General features: G+C 40.1%; 1 protein-coding gene across 1 annotated transcript in view; it reads right to left on the minus strand.

Annotated features, from left to right (window-relative positions):
* The window catches only part of VWA8 (von Willebrand factor A domain containing 8), a 342,545-nt gene extending 323,033 nt beyond the window's left edge, over positions 1-19,512 (minus strand). The window contains exons 1-2 of the mRNA XM_041731061.1: positions 19,229-19,512; positions 5,338-5,415 (exon numbers count right to left, since the gene is read on the minus strand). Of these exons, the coding sequence (XP_041586995.1) occupies positions 5,338-5,415; positions 19,229-19,388 (238 nt within the window). The 5' untranslated portion in view covers positions 19,389-19,512. The remainder of the gene's footprint in view (positions 1-5,337; positions 5,416-19,228) is intronic.
* Between the last annotated feature and the right edge of the window lie 2,992 nt (positions 19,513-22,504).

Here is a 22,504-nt window from a genome sequence, read left to right on the forward strand (position 1 = left end):
ATCATTTGTGAGGCAGAGCTAAAGCAGTTTAGAAAGGCAGGAAACAACACATGTTGGAGAGGATGTGGAGAAAGGGGAACCCTCCTGCACTGTTGGTGGGAATGTGAACTGGTGCAGCCACTCTGGAAAACTGTGTGGAGGTTCCTCAAAGAGTTAAAAATAGATCTGCCCTATGACCCAGCAATTGCACTGCTGGGGATTTACCCCAAAGATACAGATGCAATGAAACGCCAGGACACCTGCACCCCGATGTTTATAGCAGCAATGTCCACAATAGCCAAACTGTGGAAGGAGCCTCGGTGTCCATCAACAGATGAATGGATAAAGCAGCTGTGGTCTATGTATACAATGGAATATTCCTCAGCCATTAGAAACGACAAATACCCACCATTTGCTTCAACGTGGATGGAACTGGAGGTTATTATGCTGAGTGAAGCAAGTCAATCAGAGAAGGACAAACATTATATGGTCTCCTTCATTTGGGGAATATAAAAAATAGTGAAAGGGAATAAAGGGGAAAGAAGAAAAAAAAATAGTGGGAAATATCAGAAAGGGAGACAGAACATGAAAGACTCCTAACTCTGGGAAACCAACTAGGGGTGGTGCAAGGGGAGGTGGGCGGGGGGTGGGGGTGACTGGGTGATGGGCACTGAGCCAAAGGCAGACACTCAACCCCTAAGGCACCCAGGAGTCCCAGAACTAGAAAGTTCTTAAGAAAAAAACATAGACTATCTTCACAACTTTGAGATAGGCAAAGATTTCTAAGACATAATAAACACTAATCATAATAAAAGATAAACTATGTAACCAAAACTTCTGCCAACTAAAAGATACCACTGAGAAAATGATTAGGCAAGCCAGAGACTGAAAAAAAGTATTCATAATACATATATATGACAAAGCATATATATGCTACTCTCTCTGTGTCTAGAGTCTATGAAAAACTTCTACAAATCAACAATAAAAAGGCAAACTTTTTTAAATAAGCAAAATATTTAACAGATATAACACAAAAGATACACAAATAACAAATAAGCACAGGAAAATATCTTTGACCTCATTACTCATCAGGACAGGCAAATTAAAACCATAATGAGAGGACGTGCACTACTAGGCTTCTGAAAATCCACTCCTCCACAAAGGCAATGGCAATACTAGTAAAAACTGTCAAAAATCAATTGTTTCAGAAATCTAGAAATTAACAAGAGACTTTCAACAATCTGACAAGCATTTATCCAAGAAAAATGGGTGAACCTTAATATGAACAGTAAGTGCCATAGTCTTTTAACTTCCCCTGAACTCCCTCCCCAGCTTTGTGGAAATCTTTGAAAACCAACCACCCACAACGCTGGGGAAAACCAGCAGCCTGGCAACCACTGAATGGGACAGAACAGGGTTGCAGCTTCCTAACAGTCCTTCCCCTAGAAAACTATTCCTACTTGACTTCTCTAACAGCTCCCTGAAAAGCTCCTTTTTTAGAATTTGACTTCATTTGATCCACTCAGAGCTCAAAGCTCAGTGTGCAAACAACACTACCCCAGGGTGTTTGTAAAAAAAAAAAAAAAAATCAACAATTGTTTAACATCACAGCTGCCTGAGGCACCCAAACCAGTTGAAGCTAACAAAAGGACGAACAACACACAAACAAAACAACTTAAAAGGAATAAAAAAGGGAATAAGATGTCCTAAGGAAGGCTTGAGACATCACAGTGTAGGTCTATGAATCTAGAAGGCCATGCACATGTCTGGGAAAGTTATGAGAAGGGCCTCATGGCTCACCTCTGGTTGACACTGAAGCTTTGCACAAGCAGGAAGACATACTTAAAAGTTGCCTCTGGAGCTTCATGGAAATCATGCCCAACATGCACACTCAGGCCCTGGTCAAAGACTGGGAGAACAGATGTGTTTGAGGCATTTAAGAAATCTCTGTCCCATCACTGGCTGGCCAGTAAGCTAACTGAGCAGAAACTTCAGTGGTTGCATGTGACAGAGTATAGGCTTCAGAAAAACAATCTGTTTAAGTCATTAAATGAACAAGCAGAGAGAAACCAAGCCCGAGGCAGGTGGGAGAAGCTGAGGTCCAGAGTTGTCAGATTATACTATTCAATAAGTCTACTCAAAAAAAAATAGGAAGAAACACAAAGAAATAATAAAATATAGCAGGCAGAGAAAAGAAGCAGCTATCGATAAAACTATTTTTCAAGAAGTCAGACAGGGAACTTAGTAAAAAACACCTTAAATTTGCTTCTATAAATATGTTCTAAGAACCCAAACAAACCAAATCTAAAAACTTAGGGTATAATAATATCTCACTGAAATGCCTGGGTGGCTCAGTGGTTGAGCGCCTGCCTTCAGCTCAGGGCATGACCCTGGAGACCCGGATCGAGTCCCCATGCCTGCTTCTCCCTCTACCTGTGTCCCTGCTTCTCTCTGTGTGTCTCTCATGAATAAATAAATAAAATCGAAAGAAAGAAAAGAAAAGAAAGAAACAAACAAACAAACTATAGAGGCCAGAGGCAGTTAAGATGACATATTCAAAGTGCTGGGGGGGGAAAAAAACCTATCAGCCAAGAATTCATCAAACAAAAAAGGTAAAGTCAAGAAATTTCCAGATAACCAAAATTGAGAAAATTCATCTATCCTACAAGATCTATCCTACAAGAAATACTAAAAGGAGTCCATCCTTCAAGCTGAAATGAAAGCACACTAGACAGCAATCCAAATGTACTCAAAGACACAAAGAATGCTAGTAAAGGTCACTACACATGTAAATATAAAGACAGGATAAACAAACAAACAAAAAAGACAGAATAAACATATTGCTATTTGTAATTCTTCCCTTCTCTTGATTTAAAAGATAACTTCAGGTAGTGATAATTAGAAAATTGTGATGAAAGATTTTAATGTATAAAGACATATTTCATATGACAATAACACCAAAAAGGGAAGTAGAAGAAAAGAGAGCTATATTAGAGCAAAGCTTTTTGTACACAATTGAAATTAAGTAATTATTAATAGGAACAAGTTTGTTTCAAGCTAAACTGTTAATTGTAATCCCTAGAGTGGCCTCTAAGAAAATAACTCAAAAAAATATAGTAAAAGAAAAGTGAGACAGAGTGGGAGGGGACAGATAGCGGAGTCATTAGGGAGGTAGAGTCATTGGAAACTTTTGTTAGATGAGAGATTTCCCTCGAGGAGCACATAGTCTAGTGGAAGAATCTGAAGAGTGAACAATTATCTACTTTGTGTCCAATGACTAGAAAAAAGGAAGGAGAGTAACAGGAGATGAGGCTGAGAATAAATCGTGAAAAGTAAGGAGTGACCTTGGTTTCCAAGGCATGAGGAGTCATTTAAGGAATTCTGAGAAAAGAAGACATGATTTTGAGCAAAAAAGTGACTGCTAGTCATTAGGGAGATGCATATCACAACGAGCTACCACCCCATACTGATGAAGATGGCTATCATAAAAAGGCAATAGTAAGTGCTGGTGAAGATATGGAGAAATTAGAACCCTCAGACATTGTGAGTGGGAATGTAAAATGGGGCAGCCTCTGTGGAGAACAGTTTGATAATTCCTCCAAATGTTAAACATAGAGTTACCATCTGACCTAGCAATTCTACTCCTAGGTGCATACCCAAAACATATGCCTGTCCAAAAACTTCTATGAATGTTCATAACAGTACCATTTATAACAACCCAAAAGTAGAAATTAACCAAATGTCCATCAAGGGATGAAGAGATAAGCAAAAAGCAGTAGAACCATACTAGAGAATATTATTAAGACATAAGAGGAATCCCATACTGATCGGTGCTATGACACAGATGAACCTTGGAAACACTATGATAAATGAAAAAAGCTGACGCAAAGGCCACGTATATTGTATGATCTCATGTATATGAAATATTCAGGGTAGGCAATCTACAGAAACAGAAAATATATTGGTGATTGCCAAAGGCTGGGGCGGGGGGCAGCTTACAGCTGTCGGAGGACAAAACAAGGAGTGACTGTTAATTGGTACAAGGTTTCTTTGGGGTGTGATGAAAGTGTTCTGAAGTTAGGGGCATGGCTGCACAACTCTGTGAATATATTAAAAACTACTGAGTTGTACACTTTAAAAAGGTAAATATTTGGGGAAGCCCGGGTCGCTCAGAAGTTTGGTGCCACCTTCGGTCCAGGGAGTGATCCTGGAGACCCGGGATCAAGTCCCATGTCGGGCTCCCTGCATGGAGCCTGCTTCTCCCTCTGCCTCTGTCTCTGCCTCTCTCTCTCTGTGTCTCTCATGAGTAAATAAATAAAATCTTTAAAAACAAAACAAAACAAAAAAAAAGGTAAACTTTTTAAAAAGGTAAGTTTTACATAAATCAATTATATCTCAATAAAGCTGTTGTAAAACAAAAACCATGGTAAGTTACTATTTCACACCTAGTAGAATGAGTAAGCTCAAAAAGACTGGAAATTCTAGTGTTGGCAAGGATATAGAACATCACTGTTGGTCAAAGGGTAAAATAGCATAACTACCTTGGAGAATTGTTTGGCAGTGTCTTAAAAGTTAAACAGCTATCCATCCTATGACACATCAATTCAACTCCTAGTTATTTATTCAAGAGAAATGAAAAGTTATGACTACAAGACTTATACAGGAATGTTCACAGCACCTTATTCATAACAGTCTAAAAATGGAAACCCTCCAAAAGTCTATCAACAGAACAGATAAACAAATTGTGGTATATTTATACAATGGAATACTACTCAGCAATTAAAAACAAATCGATAAGCCCGGGAACATGGATGAATTCCAAAATCATTATCTTGTTGGAAAGAAGCCAAATACAAACACAGAAAAACTTTATACTATATATAAAACTAAAGAACAGGCAAAGCTAATCCATCATGGTAGAAAAAAAGAACACTGGCTTCCAGAGCAGACCAGAGGGGAAGGAGCACAAAAGAATATTCAGGTGATAAAAGTAATCTTGGTGGTTATATAAGTTTATAAAATTATCAAAATTAACTAAAATGAATACATAAGATCTGTGCATTTTATTATATGGACATTTTATCCCAACTTAAAAAAAGAAAGAGTAGTACATGAAAAAATAAATGCGTCACTGAAATATTTGAGGGTGAAGTGAAAAGATGTCTGGGATAGGTTTTAAATACTCCAGAAGGAAAAATAGGGGTCATTTAAAAGAAGACTGACATATATCGATAAATGTTAAAACTGAATGAGAAGTACATCATGTTTATACTGTTATTTCTAGTTTTGCATATGCTGAAAATTCCCATAATGAAAAGTTAAAAGTTATTCATTCATAAATAAATGACTATTTCTTACTGTAGTTCTGTGGCACGAGTTCTGGGCTCTTAGGAGTTTTCAACTTGTAGGATACATCTCCAATATTAACTGTTTCACCTAAAAAGATAATAAGGAAACACACCATTACAAGAGACAAGAAAACCACACACTATGCTTTTCCCAACCATGACCACCCCAACTATTATAGAAATGTACCACACACCTGTCTGTGTTTGGCCCCATGGACATACCTGTCTACATTAACCACTATGTCCTCAAACTTGTATCCAAAGTATAGATAAAGGAAGCATTGGTGAAATTCACATTTTAAATGCTACATCAGCAAAAAAAGGCAAAGTACAATAGAATTTTATCAACTGGCCTTATTTTGTCATTAATAGCAATACTAGTAAAGTCAACAGCAATACAGAAGGATGTATTTTGTTTAAGATCATCCAAAGCACCCATAAGGTGGCATCTTTAACACAATTTACAACCTTTTTAAATCCTTATAGGTTCTTAATTCAACTCTATACAACTTGAAGTTCTCCAGCAATGTAATCCAAAAAGGCCATATTTCTAGGAAAGCTGAAGCCTATATGCCGAGAATTCCTACATGAAACAAGCAAAACAAATTGTGGCAGATTTGGCAAAAGTTCTCACTTCTATATGGTTCTGATTTTGTTTCATAACATTACTGTTTGGTTGATCTTCTAAAGTGCAGGACTAAAACCAAAACAATCCCTGGTTTGCTCTCTCCAAGAGCAAAATAGACATACTGATCCCATCTGCACCTGGAACTTCATTTGTAAAAGGCTCAATGACACTTAGAGAAAGTAGCTGTGCAGGGCACTTCGGTGGCTCAGTCAGTCAAGTGTCTACCTTCGGCTCAAGACATAATCCCTGAGTCCTGGGATCGAGCCTCACATCAAGTTCTCTGCTCAGAGGAGCCTGCATCTCCCTCTCCCTCTACTGCTCCCTGTTTGTGTGCTCACTCGCTCTCTCTCAAATAAGTAATAAATAAATAAAATTTTTTAAAAAGAAAAAGTAGTTGTGCAAAACACAACTTTCAGCATTGCCATCTGTGAGCTAGTTAGGTATCCCAGAGACTAAGGCCTTAAATCACTGTAATAATAACAAAAGCAGCCAACATTTGTTGAATGATTACTATCTTCTAAGTACTTTATACATTCCCAGAATAACTATGTGAAACAGAGGCTTTACAAATGAAGAAATCTGTAACTCCATGTAAAAAAAAAAAAAAAGATTTTATAGATGAAGAAATATTCTACAGCTATGTGGTAAGTTGAGAGGAAACATCATGTAAAACACAGATATACTTTCTAATACAGAAAACGTGTATATTTAGAGTGTAAATCAGACTTTTCCTCCGAATTAGTCTAGATATCAACTAATACTTAATGAATACTGGCTATTTGGCAAATATTGTTATAGAAATGTCATTTATGTTACTTCATTTATTTTTTTTAAGATTTTATTTATTCATGAGAGACACAGACAGAGAGAGGCAGAGACACAGGCAGAGGGAGAAGCAGGCTCCATACAGGGAGCCCGACGTGGGTCTCCAGGATCACGCCCTGGACTGAAGGCGGCGCTAAACCGCTGAGCCACCCAGGCTGCCCTGTGTTACTTCATTTAATCTTAACTCCAAGTAACCTGTGGTTCCCGTGAGTTATTTCCTATAACTGCTGTAGCAGAAACCCCATCTCAAGTTAGCCTAGTAAAAGTCACTGCAGTTTCTGTTGCAGCAGTTACGGGAGGGAGCTTCGGGACCTGCGGGTCATTGAAGAGACCCAGGCCCAGTAACTAGTCCACAGCACGGAGGGAAGGCGGTGGACAAACAGCAGTCACACAAAGTCACACCCCAGGGTAAGTTCACTGAGACACTGCCCCTGGCACCCCTAGATCCGCACCTGGGCCACCACGACCAGAGGACTTTTTCCCCCATTTTCCTTTTGATATTTTTCAGACCTGTAGAAAAGTTGGGAAAGGACTATTTTAAATTCCAGAAGATCCTTCATCTGTAGTCTAGTCTTCAGATGCATCTTCTAATAAGGACACTGCCCTCAGGTAAACTGTGGAGAACTCTGCATAGTTCCCTGGTGCCTCAAAGTCCTGGGGAGGGCATTTAACTGGCCGAGCCTTGGTTCCCAGCCCTGCTGCTGGGGGCAGGCAGGAGAAAGAGCTGACCCTCTGATTTCCAGGGTAAGGTGGGGGCCGGCCCTGCCTCCTTTCAAGACTTACACCATCAAGGATTCCACCACTTTCTCCCTCTCTCAGCCCCCTCTCCTGTTTCCTTCCTACCTTACCATGACTCCTAATCTTCCTTGCTTGCTCTTCCTCTTCTCCTCAACTTGATCTTTTCTAAGCCACTTTTCTATTCCACCTACCACATCTCCTTGATGAGCTCTTCCAGTCTTACGCCTTTTAGTGCGACCAGTGTATTACTGGCTCCCAAATTTATATCCCTGGCCCACACCACAGAACTCTATACAGGGAAAGCAACAGACACTGAGATGCCTAGTAGATGCTAAACCTAACATATTCAAAACTGTGCTTCTGATCTTTCCACCAAAATGTGCGATATCCACAATATTCCCCAGTTCTGCTAATGGCAACTTAATTCCTCCAGGGCCTCAGATCAGGAATCTTGCAGCCATTCTTAACTTTTCTCTCTCGCCTCCTCAGAAAATCCCACTTACTCCACTTCTCACCATATTCTCTACCAACATAATGTTGACCCAAGCCAGTTAGGGGTTTATTACTACTTACACTAATTTTATCACTTGAAAAGCATTAACTCTCACCTACTGACAGTTCTCCTGTCTCAACTCTTGCACCCTGCAGTTTATTCTCAACAGAGCAGCCACAGTGATCATAATAAAATAAGTCAAAAAAAAAAAAAAAAAAAACAGTCAAGTAGTACAAGTTCTCACTCCATCCTCATCTTTGCAGTGGCCCAAAAGGCTGTTCTGCTCTGGCTCCCCCATTTCCTCTCTAACCTCCTCTCCTGCTAGTGTCCTCCCAGCTTACTCTACTCTAGCCACACTGGTCTCCACACTATTCCTTGAACATGTCAGATACATACTCATTTCAGGCTTTTGCACTGGATTTTCCTACTAACTGAAATGTTTTTCCTAAACATATCCATTTATTGATCAGGGCCCCAGCAAAAGCGGATGCTACATTCAAACTGAGTAACTAAGGAGAGTATAAAAAAAGACTAAAAGAGAGTATAATAAAAGTATAATAAAAGAATTTGTGAAAGTGGGACAGTGTTTAAGAAAACCAACAAAGATAGTGCAAGTATCCTGGGCTAGTGACAACAGAAAGCTATTGCCACCCCTCCCCCTGAAGGGGCCTAGTGGAAGCAGAAGGGGAAAGAGAGCAAACAGAGAGAGTGAGAGTACTTAGAAAGCTTCCTAAAAGGAGCTGTGACCTTTTGTGTAGGAACACAGCAAATCTACAGTGGTGACGTGGCAACGTAGAAGAGGGGGGATTAAACATGAAACAAAAATTGACAGAACTAAAAGTAGAACTATGTAAATCCATCATCATTCTTGAGTATTTTATCTCAGTAACTGATGGAAGAGTGAGAAAAAGAAATAGAAAGATATAAAAGTAAGAATAATGATTTATCAGCCTTTGGCTAAGATTAATTAGAAAACAGAATAAGGGATCCCTGGGTGGCGCAGTGGTTTAGCGCCTGCCTTTGGCCCAGGGCGCGATCCTGGAGACCCGGGATTGAATCCCATGTCGGGCTCCCTGCATGGAGCCTGCTTCTCCCTCTGCCTGTGTCTCTGCCTCTCTCTCTCTCTCTCTCTCTCTCTCTCTCTCTGTGTGTGTGTGTGTGTGTGTGTGTGTGACTATCATGAATAAATAAATAAAATCTTAAAAAAAAAATTCTCATGATTTAAAAAAAAAGAAAACAGAATAAGGGGGCAGCCTGGGTAGCTCAGCGGTTGGAGACCCGGGATCGAGTCCCACGTCGGGCTCCCTGCATGGGGCCTGCTTCTCCCTCTGCCTGTGTCTCTGCCTTTCTCTCTGTGTGTCTCTCATGAATAAATAAATAAAATCTTAAAAAAAGAAAACAGAATAAGGAAGACCTGAAAACACTATTAAACACTCAACATAAATGACCTTTACTGAACACTACACCCAATGAGGACAGAATGCATTTTTTTTTTAAATACACATGAAACATTCACCAACTAGATCTTAGGCTGGACCACAAAGCAAATCTTTAAAAATGTCAAAGGACTGAAATCATACAAAGTATGTTTTCTGATCAAAATGGAATTAACTGGAAATCAATAACAAAAAGATAACTGGAAAGTCTTTAAACATTTGCAAATCAAGCAAAAGGCATCTAAAAAATCTAAAGAAGCAATCACAATGGAAATCAGATTTGTTAAGAAATAAGGTAGTGATCAATTAGTCATATCTGCTGTAGGCAAAGAGGAAAATGACATTTGCCTTTCCAGCCTCAATGTTGGTATTCTTGGCCACCTTTTGTTACCATGCTATGCTTTTCCTGAATCACCTAATCTATGCCAATAGCCCAACTTTGACCTCTGTACAACTAAAGTCTTAAATGTCTCCTTTGGATCAGATCTCTCTCCTGAGTTCCATACCGATCAGTAGGCTACTGGACACATTACTTACATATTCCAGGATACCTCAACTTTAGCATGAGAAAAACAGAACTCTAGATTTTCTGTTGTGTGTTCTCCAACCAGCCTCAACCAACTCTACCTCTTTTATTCCCATCTCAGTGACTGATGCTTTATTCCCTGGCCTGAAAGGCCTATCCCTCTCTCACACCCCTTTTCCTTCAGACAACTACTCTTCAAATATCCTTTTCTCCTCACTGAACTTATCCTATCTTTTCCTTCTGCACACTCTCCACCTCCATCAAGAGTCCCACTCCTGTCTTTCTGCTAGCATAGTACCTGGTTCATGTTTCTCATACTGTATTACAATTATCAACTATTGTTCTTCTACAATAATTGTCTGTAGAGTGCATACTTTCTAAGGGTACAGAGCACAGCAGTCTTAAGAAATCAGTTTTTCAGATCCTCACTTCCATGTGTTCTTCCCTAACACTGAACTGAGAATGGGCCCTACAGGTTCTCCATTCCCACAGGCCTTTTCAGGAGCCTCCCATGTATTTTACCATGGTGGACGGTACATTGCTCCAGTGGGCTAAACAAATGAGGCATAGAACATTATGGTTTGGGAAAAGTCTCTTTTAAAGACTATTCAAATCAACATACACCTGCCTAGGAATACTTTTCCATGTCTTATATATTCCTACTAAAAGTGAAGAACAGCTTTAGAAATGACTGGACTATTTTGGCCTGTGTCAAATAGAGTACATTGCAGAGCAGAGACATGAGAGTTAATATTGTCAAATAATCCAAGCTGGGAGAGTTCAGAGTACAAAGCAAAGAAAGCTTCAAAAACTGGCTCTTCACATATTAAAGGTAAGCTGTTTTTTCAGCTTTTCTCAATACTTCTCTTGAGAACGAACATACTGTTCACACACACACACACACACACACACAAAGGCACCTCTGAACATCTGAAGCAGTACATATGATTGATGCTGATCCATTTTAATGTAACTGAAATAGTTTTCAATACTACCAAAATTTTCACAGTACACTGGAAAAAAAACCACAGAAAGAACTTTTAAATGTTTCTTTCAGGTCAGATGTTTATCTTCCAAAAAGGTAGTTAAAAATTTATTCTCAAATGTTACCATGAAATATTCATTCCAATTATAGTCATTCCTCATCTTACAAAACGGTTCTTTTCTCTTACTATGAAAATGTTCTGTACTAGCTTCTGAACCAGTGAGTTTTCACTAAGTACAATGTCTTAAGTTTGATCAGGAGTCTAAACAAACTGATGAATTTATTTCTGATGTTTATACATGACTTTAATTGTTCCCTAAAGCCCACATACAAAGTTCATTACACATTTAACAGATAATATCATGCCTTCTACCATAGTCCTCATTACATAAATAATTTAACTGCTGTTACATTATTTATTATAAATTATTAAAGAACAAAATTGCATTACCCTATATGATGAAACAGGTAATTTAAATATGTAACCACTAGACTTCTTTATTCTTATCTTTAATGTATTTAGTAATCAAGCCTATAAAATGTGGCCCGTAATTCACTCAGTGGCTTTTAAAACATTCTCTAAAATATATATTAACATTCATTCGAATTGAAAGGAAAAATACTTTTTTTCTGTCATAAAGTCTAATTTAGCTGATTGAATCGATAGTTACAGATTACTTTTTTTAATTATGAAAACTAAAATTTGATGAAAAATTAAACAGGTGATAAATGCATTTTCTCAAAAAAATACTGTATTGGCAAAGGTACACTGAATGGTTTTAATTTTATCAACTCTTTCTGATGAGACTAAACAAGCAGCCTCTTTGTGCGGAAATAACCATAGCCATTTGATAAATTTTGGTAAAGGCGTTCTACTACTGATCCTCCCAGAAACCGAGGCAAGAGTGATTCTAGTGGCTAGGTCAGTAACTCTACTTACAAGTCAAGTGGCATCCAATTCTTTGCTATGAACAAAACTGAAAGGCTATAATTAAGTTGTCAAATAAAATAACATTTTTGAAAATCAACATTTTGTTTTGGCTCAGACCTAAAAAAGTCTGCAAAGAACTGAGTGATATTGGTATATCAAAATTATTTACATTGCAGTAATAATAATATTCAGTTAGGGACTATTAATTACACTAATTAATATTTAACTGGGGGAAAGCACCACTCATGTTATTAATAGGTCTGTTTCCACAAAATTTTAGGTTTTTTAGAAATTTGAAACATATTGATATTCTTTTGAACTGTGCTTTAATAATTGTAATGATAGATATGTTTGAACATTAGATATTTTTGTTGCAGAAAAATATGATAAAGACAAAACATTTCAATAAAAAATATTAAGATAAAATTATGAGGAGTAAGTGTAATTGAAATACAAATTCAAGGAGATAAAAAATGCAAACTTTCTGACAGTTAAGTAAGAACTTTTTATCTATTTTTCAAAACAGAGATAGTTTAACAAATTACTAGGATATTCTGATTCCGATTAAAAGATATACTTTGACTTGTTAACAATCTTTGTTTTAAATGTCAATATTTACAACATACTGGAAAACACCATACTCTGCAACTATCTATCCTTGTCAGGAAAATTTCTAGATATCAACTTCAAACTATACAAAGGGATACATGTTTGCTAAGTCCTTTTAGGAGATAAGTGAGAAAAATGTTTGAAGATCGCTGTTCGGTCTAAAAATTCTGTGGGCAGGGCCTAGGTTTTAATGATCTTTGTACTCACAGTACGAAAAGTAATATATTAAACCAAGTAGGTATTCCATAAATGTTTGATAAATGAATAAATGAAAGATTATATCTTTTAATTAAATCCTGTTTTCTTAATTGGGTTCTGTTTTAAGCCCTGTTTCACTGATTTTCTGCATTCTTTGGTAACAATCTCTCTTCCAAAATGCTCACAAAGAGCATTCATTTAAATGAAGTAGTGAGTATTAATCCATAGGGGAATGGAGATACTGATCATAACACAATAGGTAACATAACTTTGGCAGAAGAAACTAACGTATACCTTTCCTCAAATATACTATTTTGGTTAAGTGCAATAATTTTTTTAAAAGATTTTAGTTAATAATATAAGATATTCATTATGGAAACTGTTGGAATAACTAGAAGGAATTAACAAGTACAGACTTACAGAATATGCTGCTTAACATTTAATTACATTTATTATTACAAATAATGCAAAAAAAAAAAAAAGCACACATAACTCAGATTAACCTAAGTCTCTGTATAGCACAAACTATCACACAGATACTGCTACCAATAAACTGATAGATATTTTATTCAGGCATGGAAGGTTGGACTTGAAAATGAAAAGCCCTGAAAAGAATCCAAAAGATAAAACCTTCCAAATAAAGTTAAATTTAAGGCTCATTTAGAGTAATAAGGCTCGCTTTTTTCACTTGCAATGCTCCTAATTTAAAGGAATTTCCCAAAGATTTGTAGGAAAGTAATTTCTATATTCAAACAATAATAGTATCTTTTAAATAATACTTATTCTTGTACAAACCCCTTTGGATATTATGTACTTGATGTTTAGCAGACAGCTATTTTGTTTTACCTGCTCAATATTATTTTCCCGTTGGACAAAAGAATTCCTCACTCTAGTGGGGAAGCTCAACCCATTTGGTTTAGGTAGAGTACCACTCATCCCACCTTTTACCCCTGCACCAAAACCTCCAGAAGTAAGTATCCTGCCCAACCCTTGACAGAACATTCCACCATCTGGCCACAATGATTGGTTTAGAGATGGGCACATGACCCAAGGTTGGCCAATAATTGTTCTCACAAGGATTTTTGTCAGAGCTCACAGGAAAAGATATTCTCTCTTCTTCTAACAGTGTGAAATGTAAGGACAATCAAAACCTGGGGCTGTCAGTAAGGCTCTCACTGCTACCACTTGAAGAAATCCTGGCAGATGTTGAGACCAATACATCAAAAAGTAAATCCAACAAGTGGAGAGTGGAAAGTGGGGGAACAGTGGGGAAAGGCAGAGAGAACCCAATCCCTAAGGATGTTTGAACATCCCACATCTAGCCTGCAACCACTGGACCTACCTCTCACCTATGTGAACCATATTTTTCTATTCATGTTTTCCCCTGAGGGAAGGGAATAACTCTTGGTTAAGAATCACTGATTTAGTGTACCTTTTTTTTTTTTTTTTAAGTACAAAACTTAGACCCAAGAGAAAACCAAATTTATTCACAATTCCCAGATTAATCTGCATGTTCCTACCACAGGTCTTCCCAACGATTTATTAGGTTATAATTGCTGGGGGATTTTACTGCTAAATGCTTATCATAGAAGGGTCACAATGCCCTCAGAGTCAAAATAGCCTGCTCCAGGTTCAAAGTAGTTAATAATTTCCCCAAAGTTCAATACCTAGTAAACACAGAGCTAAGACTTGAACCATAGTATAGTTTTTCCCTTTACACTGCATTTCTCAGTTGAAGCAAGAGTTCTCTATTTCCCCTCACCAGAGTCATTAATTCTATTGTAGCCCAAGAATAAAATCTTAAAATCACAAAAAAAAATGATTTCTGGATGGATATCTATTGCACTTTTTATATATTTAAAAAATAGACAACCTGTAGCATCTGACTGGCTCAGTCAGTAGAGCATCTGACTCTTCATCTCAGGATTGTGAGTTCAAGCCCACACTGGGTGTAGAGATTACTTAGAAAAAATAAAAATAAAAATAAACATCCTGAATGTCCAAGAATGGGAAACTGGTACAATAAATTATATGGATAAATAGAAGAGCTTAATATCCACCTAAAATAATCATGTATGGCAATATTTATCACTGCTAATATGCTCACAATAATGAGTGACAATTATAAAATATACATTATCCCACTTTTAAAAAAGAAATGTGTATCTGTACAAATATATGTATTTTTGAATGTCTAATAATATTAACAATAAAAAGTTGACAATTATGACTTTGCATGGGAGAATTAGTCCTTAGGGGATTTATATTTCACTTTTTTATTTTTTTTTTAATTTTTATTTATTTATGATAGTCACACACAGAGAGAGAGAGAGAGAGAGAGGCAGAGACACAGGCAGAGGGAGAAGCAGGCTCCATGCACCGGGAGCCCGATGTGGGATTTGATCCCGGGTCTCCAGGATCGCGCCCTGGGCCAAAGGCAGGCGCCAAACCACTGCGCCACCCAGGGATCCCTATATTTCACTTTTCTAAAATGAGCAAAAATTTCTTCTACGAAAGTATTTTTAAGTATTTCTTTTTTTAAAAAAAAGATTTTATTATTTATTCATGAGAGACAGAAACATAGAGGGAAAAAGCAGGCTCCTCACAGGGAGCCCGATGCAAGACTGGATCCCAAGACCGAGATCACACGCTGAGCCAAAGGTAGACAGACACTCAACCCCTGAGCCACCCAGGCGTCCCTATTCAACCACATTTAAAAAGCAGAAGAAAGAAAAATTGTGCTAAAGAAAGCAATCAAAAAAGATTTAAGTGGATGAATGAGCTTCCAATTGCTGCTGTCACAAATGACCACAAACTTGGTATCTTCAAACAACATAAATTTAATCTCTTACAGTTCTGGAGGGCAGAAGTACAAAATCGGTCCCAGGAGTATAAACTCAAGGAATGGGGAGACATTCACCTCATTCATCTGTATGAGCCAGAAGTCTGATGCAAATGACTTGTCAATATTAGTCATGTATCCAGTAAATCTGAAAAGCTCTGGTAATACATCTTTATGTTTTCTTTTTTTTTTATGTTTTCATTTTTTATGCACACGACTGTGTAATCTCAGAGCAATACAATATTAATATTAACCATTTTAGTGTGTACCACTTTTTTTTTTTTTTTTGCTTCATTGAATTGTTTGGTGCCTCCAATTAAATGAAAGAAACATAACTTGGATCTTTCCCATCACAGAGCAGGACTTCAAGTTCTCACCTTGAAAGATGAAAGAAGGTGCTGATTCCTACCACGCCTTCATCAATTGTAGGAAATATCCTTTATTTCTGAAGAGTTTTTATTTTCATTATGAATTGTTGGTGTGTGTTATCACAAGCTTTGTATCTGTTGTTATTTCTTGATCAAAAAAAATTTTTAAGTACAGCGGACATATAATAGTACATTAGTCCAACATAAGGAGTCAACAATTATATATATTATGTAATGCTTAGCATATGAAGTACAGTTATCATGCATCACACAAAAAAATTATCACAATATTATTGATTATATTCTTTAACTGTATTTTTCATCCCTGTGGCTCATTTGTTATGTAATAAATATTTCTTTAAACAAATTTATTTCATACACAAAGTCATAAAGACAGTGAATCCTTTAATAACAATGTTGTTAAATGACAGCACTAAACATATTATGGTGGATTTATACAGGTATGTTTCCAAGTTTATCACTTGATCTTGCTCCATGGTATATCTAAACCTGTTTAATATCAGAATCCTACTGAACCAACCTGTTTGGCTCCATTCATGAGAACACCAATAATCTTTATTGAAAACTTTTTACGGTAGCTTACCTCCTTGTAAGCCTCTTTGTTCCTAAAACTAAGAGACAATACGAACTGAAGTGTAAAGAGGTATTAAAAATTTATAAATTGTGGATACTTGAACTATCCAATAGCAAAGGATAAAAAGCAGTGGGTTTGGGGATTTTTTTTTTTTTAACATAAAAGACCCCCTCTTCCATCTGCTTACCAGGCTTTGTTAAGCTCCTATCTTAAAGACCCACAAGGCAATTCCAGCCTCTTCTGCTCCTTCTATGTATAAATTTTAGCATTATGAGTCACTGAGTGCTCATTATGTACAAAACGTTGAAAGGAAACACCAAAAGGAATATAAAGATAAGTAAGACATACATACATTCCAGGAGACAAGAACAGTATACGATGTGAATCTATTGTTTCTGTACCTTGTTGCTCTTTTTCCAAACTACTAGCGAGCAAGATCAATTACACAGAGAAATGAGTTACTGACACAGACAGGTGAGTTACTGGTCACATGTGTCTATGCAGCTGGGAGCATCTCCCCAACCTAAACTGTAACTGATTACAGCATAGTGCTATTTGTGGTTTTATTTTATCTGTGTATGACCTCTGGTTCAAAATGAGACATTCCAACCTTGATGGCCAACATTATGTCCGCGGATAGCCAAGAGCCTGCCTCCTGTTTACCTGGCTCTCCATTTTTTTTTTTAATAGAGCCCACATCTCTGGTGAGGATCCAATGGCACTGATCCACAGTCCTCCTTCCTTCAACTTTGCAACAGCAAGACAAGTAGGTTTAGCACAATTTACTCCCTGTGGTCTGATCCTGCCAAGGTCAGTGACTGAGTCTAAGAAGTTAATATGTTGTCTGTAATGTGTTCATGAGTCTCACATTTGAGGCAAACCCTGCACTTTGATTTGCTGGACATAATTTTTTAAGTTTGTATGAATTAACTTTTTTCCATATGCCTACTCAACTAGTTCTAACAATTCTAGACCTAAAGTGACTGGTCTCATTTCACCTAAAGCCAAGGAAACGGAATAACTCTTGTAGCTGAAAATGAATATACTAAGAATCATAAAGAAGTTAACTTTTATTGAACATTAATATGTGGCAGGAATTATATGAATCAAATCCTCACAACAATCCTATCAAATATACTCGCCTTACCCTCATTTTACAGTTAAGAAAACTAGGACACAAAAGTAAGCCACCCACCCTCAAGTCTCCATATCCAGACGGTGCAAAAATGGACTCCAACTCATTTGTTTAACTCCAAAGCCCAAGTTATAGATTATGCTGCACTTCTACCCTTGTCCTCTCTGCTTTCTAAGACAAAGAAGCAACAAACAAAAACCTCCATCAAACAAACACCCTAGAGTCAAAATAAGTGGTAAAGAGGCAGAATTTGAAATCACAACTCTACACAGGAAAAAGAAAAAAAAAACACATTTGTTCAATGAATGAATGAATGGATGGATGAATGAATGAATGAAATGTATGGGACCTAATGAATGAATGAAGGGAATGTATGGGACCTACACTTCACCACAACGAAAATGATTGGGGCGGATTGGAAGACAAACAAGGAAACCTGCAACTTCCTAGTAAAAACCTCCATTATTCTAAGCAACAATGACACTGGCAAAACATTGCCTCCAATCACCTTGCCATTCAAGAGCCACAACACACATCCCTCTCCTTAAAGAGCACAAATGCTGACTCTGACATAAAACCAAACCAAACCAAACCAAAACAAGATTCCTAAAACCAGCTCTGGTGGATGCAAACAAACAAACCAACCACACACACACAAAAAAAACACAAAACAAAGCAAAAGAAACACCAAAAAGCTGAGCTTAGAAATCAGAGCACTGATTCTACAGCTGTCACTAGTTAGGGGAGTGATCGCCTCCAACACACTTTTCCTCTTCTGAGTACCTGAGTCTCAGGTACTCAACTGTGCACTCATGAGTCTTAAAATTAAGTTGTGGGGCACCTGAGTGGCTCAGCAGTGGAGCACCTGCCTGCAGACCAGGATGTGACCCTGAAGACCCGGGATCGAGTCCCACGTCGGGCTCCCTGCATGGAGCCTGCTTCTCCCTCTGCCCGTGTCTCTGCCTCTCTCTCTCTCTCTCTCTGTCTTAAATAAATAAATAAATAATAAATAAATAAAATCTTTAAAAATAAAAAAATACATAAAACCAAGTTGTGACTTTCAGCTCTAACAAGATGTGAGCGCCGTGAGAAAGGAAAGCCCCCTGGAAAATTCAGAAAGGCTTGCGTTATACATTTAAAACACTGTAACGATGGGACGGATCCTCGGCGAGAAGGGGTGCACCTGCCGAGCCGACACTAGCCCGGGCGGGAAGAGGACGCAGCCCGGCCCCCAGGCCGCCGACACTCGGAGGGCAAGGTCAAGCCTGGGTCTCAACGACTCCCGACGGCTGCGGGCTGCCTTCACCCCAAACCGGCATCGGGGGCACGGCGGCCGCGGCGGGGAGGGGAGTGCACTACCCCGGGTCACCCCCGGGTCACCCCCGGGTCACCCCCGGGCTGCAGGAGGAGGCCCGGAGAGCGCAGGCGCGCGGCCCCGCGTCACACAGCACCGGCTGCTAGAGGCGGCCGCGAGCCGCGGGGTCCCGGCTTCCCGCGCTTCCCGCGCATCCCGCGCATCCCGCGCGGCGCTCCTCCCGAGGCCAGGCAGCAGGGGGAGGGGTGCGGAGGAGCGCGGGGCGTCGCGGGGTTACCTGTGTCGGCCCCCGCCCCGGCCTGCAGCAGTCGGACCTCCGCCCGCCCGGGGCCGCCGGGCCCGCCCCGCACCACCTGCCGCAGGAGCAGCCGCACGCGCCGCGCCGCCGGGCCGCCGGGGCCGCCGGGCGCGCCGAGGAGCAGGAGCCGGGACTGCATGGCCGCCGCGGGGAAGGGGGAAGGGGGCGGGGGGCGGAGCTGCGGCGGCCGGGGAGCGGGTCCCCGGCGAGCGGCGTCCGGGACCGGGCAGCGGAGGCGGCGCGGCGAGAGGGACCGGAAGCGGCGCCGGGTCCGCCAGAAACTCCTTCCCCCCGGCGCCGCGGGCTCGGCCGTGTGGGGCCCGTGCGGGCGCAGGGACCCCGCGGAGCGCGAACCCCGGGAGCCCGCCCGCGGCGCCGGGAAGCCGGGCTGCGGGGCTCGCCTCGCGCACCTGCGAGCGCTCACCTGCCTCCGCCCGGCCGGCCTCGCTCGGTCCCCTGCAGGCCCGCAAACTGGGTCCGGGTGGGTGGGGGTGGGGGACGCCTGCGGGTTTTAGGAGCGCTTGCCGGGGCAGCTCCGGGGTCCTTGCACGGGGCTCCCTCTCCACCAGCGGCCCCGTCTTATCATTACTGTGCGCTTTCTTGCGAGCGGCTTCACACCATACCTGTTTCCATACAGTGTCTTTTTTTTTTTTTTTGCATACAGTGTCTTTTTATTTTATTTATTTTATAAATATAAATAAAAATGTATTTTAGAAATATAAATAAAAATAAATATATATTTATTTTTTATTTATTTATCCATGAGATCCAGAGAGAGAGAGAGGCAGAGACACAGGCAGAGGGGGAAGCAGGTTCTTTGCAGGAGCCTGATGTGGGACTCGATCCCGTGACCCCGGGGTCACGCCCTGAGCCCAAGGCAGGCGCTCAACCGCTGAGCCCCCCAGGCCTCCCTCCACACACTGTTTTAAAAGCCTCGTCCTTTATCTTTCTCCCCCTATCTTTTGATTACTTGCATGCTAAATTTGATTACTTGCATGCTAAATTTGATTACTTGCATGCTAAATGCAAAAGTCACATCTTTAGTGATACATACAAATCGCTGGAATGTGAGAAAGGACCCACATCAAGCCCCTGTTCAGGCGTTCTGCAGTGGAAGAGTCTCCTAAATATAACTTACGTCTTTAGAGAAAAAAAGTAAGGAAGCTGGCTGAAGCTGGCACCCTGTTGTGCATGCCAAAGGCGAAAGGGGGCCTACCCAAAGCCAGCTAAGCCTGATCTAATTATATGGCATCCCCAAAATGTCAGGAGTGAACGGGCCAAGGCCAAGGGTTTAAATCGGTTTGTTTGCAAGGGTGCAGGACAGACAGCAACAGAGCAACAGAAAGAATGCAGAAGGCTTCACCTGCAGCTAGAGGCCTTGGTAATTCTGGAGCTGTCACTATCTTTGACTCTACATGGAGCACTGCCTATGTCAGGACCCTGTGAGGGGTGCTGAGAGGTGGTAGGTGGCCATAAAAGATAAGCTGAGCTGGATGAGGCTTTGTGCATCTTGCTGAGGACTTGGACCTAAGGGGTGAAGGCTGAAACAGACTTCTAACCTAGTTAGGACATAGTGAAAATAAGGGTAAATGTTTGCAAAGTGCATTACAACATGGTTTCATGCATGTGTTCTCATATGATCTTCAGCCCTCTGAGACTGCTGGGGGAAAATGATGGAAATGTAGGATGTAACAGTGTACGAAATGTTTTCCCCACTTTGAGTTCATTCTATGTGCCAGGCATTATGCTAAACACTCCCATGCAATACTTCATTTCACACTATAATTGAGGTGCTGTTATTATCCTCTATTCTATAGGTGAGGACACTGAGTCTGGAAACGTTTAGTCTTTTTTTTTTAATATATTATTTATTTATTCATGAGGGACACAAAGAGAAGCAGAGACAGGCAGAGGGAGAAACAGGCCCCCCGGGGGGTGTTGGATGCGGGATCCAATTCCAGGACCCTGGGATTACTACCTGAGCCAAAGGCAGAAGCTCAACCACTGAGCCACCCAGGTGCCCCTGGAAAAGTTAAGTCTTGATCAAGACATCTGTATGTAATCTTGCTGGAATGCACTTGAAACAGTAGAAGAATAATCTGAGGTAACTGAGCAAAATGAATGATGTAAACTCTAAGAGCTCTTGGAGTTGAGACAATGGGGAAATCAATACAGGTTACAGCATTCAATCATTCAGCAACACTTTTTAAGCAACTATAGTACAAACAGTACCCTGCTAGGGACTGTGTAGCAATGGTTCATTTCAAGTACAGAAGACAAATACAGAAATGAAGAATTATGATACAAAAATATACATGTGTAGGATGTTCAGACTCAAGGGGTAAAGTGCTTCACCAGGGAGAGGTCAGTGAGGTTTCAGAGAGAATGTAATGTTTAAAATGGGTCTTAAAAAATAAATTACACACATACATACATAAAATAAAAATGGGTCTTAAAAAAGACTTGAGAGTGTTCAAGTGGAGAAGAGGGTAAGTCATATCTGGCAGAAGGAAGAGCATGTACAAAGGTACAGAAAGCTGGAAATATGTGGCAAGACTGAGAATCAGAGTGATTCACTGTGTCTGGAGGTCAGGTATGTCAAGTTTGTGGAGATAAGACTGGAAAGAGAAATTCGGGCTATGCTTCATGTAAAGTGAAAGAGTTTGCATATTACCCTCCAGGAAGTGCCAAAATGAGGATATTTTAGAATGACAAATCTGCAATGTGAAGGAAAAATTTGAGCCAGAGGAAAGGTAACACCTGAGGTTTACTGTGAATGCTAGTTTAGACTTGGATAAACAAAGAAGTGGGTATGGAGTGTGAGCAGAGGCTTACAGTCCTAACAAGCAAGTCCTGACAGGGACAATGATACCAGTCAGGTGAGAAGGGCATAATCTCTAGGAGAGCAGGGGAGGGAAGAAAAGATTATACAAAGAAGAATCTTGAATGGCAGGGATGAAGTTGGAGAGTTAGACTTCACCATATAGGCAGCTTGGGCAACCATTGGATGTTTTGCTCATGTTTTTTTTTTTTAAGATTTTATTTATTTATTCATAGACACAGAGAGAGACAGAGGCAAAGGCACAGGCAGAGGGAGAAGCAGGCTCCATGCAGGGAGCCCGATGTGGGACTCGATCCCAGGTCCCCAGGATCACACCCCAGGCCAGAGGCGGCGCCAAACTGCCGCGCCACCAGGGCTGCCCTTTGCTCATGTTTAGATGTGACATGAATTGTGAATTGAGTAAGGAAGAAAGG

Source organism: Vulpes lagopus, chromosome 16 (genome assembly GCF_018345385.1).
Source record: "Vulpes lagopus strain Blue_001 chromosome 16, ASM1834538v1, whole genome shotgun sequence".
Lineage (NCBI taxonomy): Eukaryota > Metazoa > Chordata > Mammalia > Carnivora > Canidae > Vulpes > Vulpes lagopus.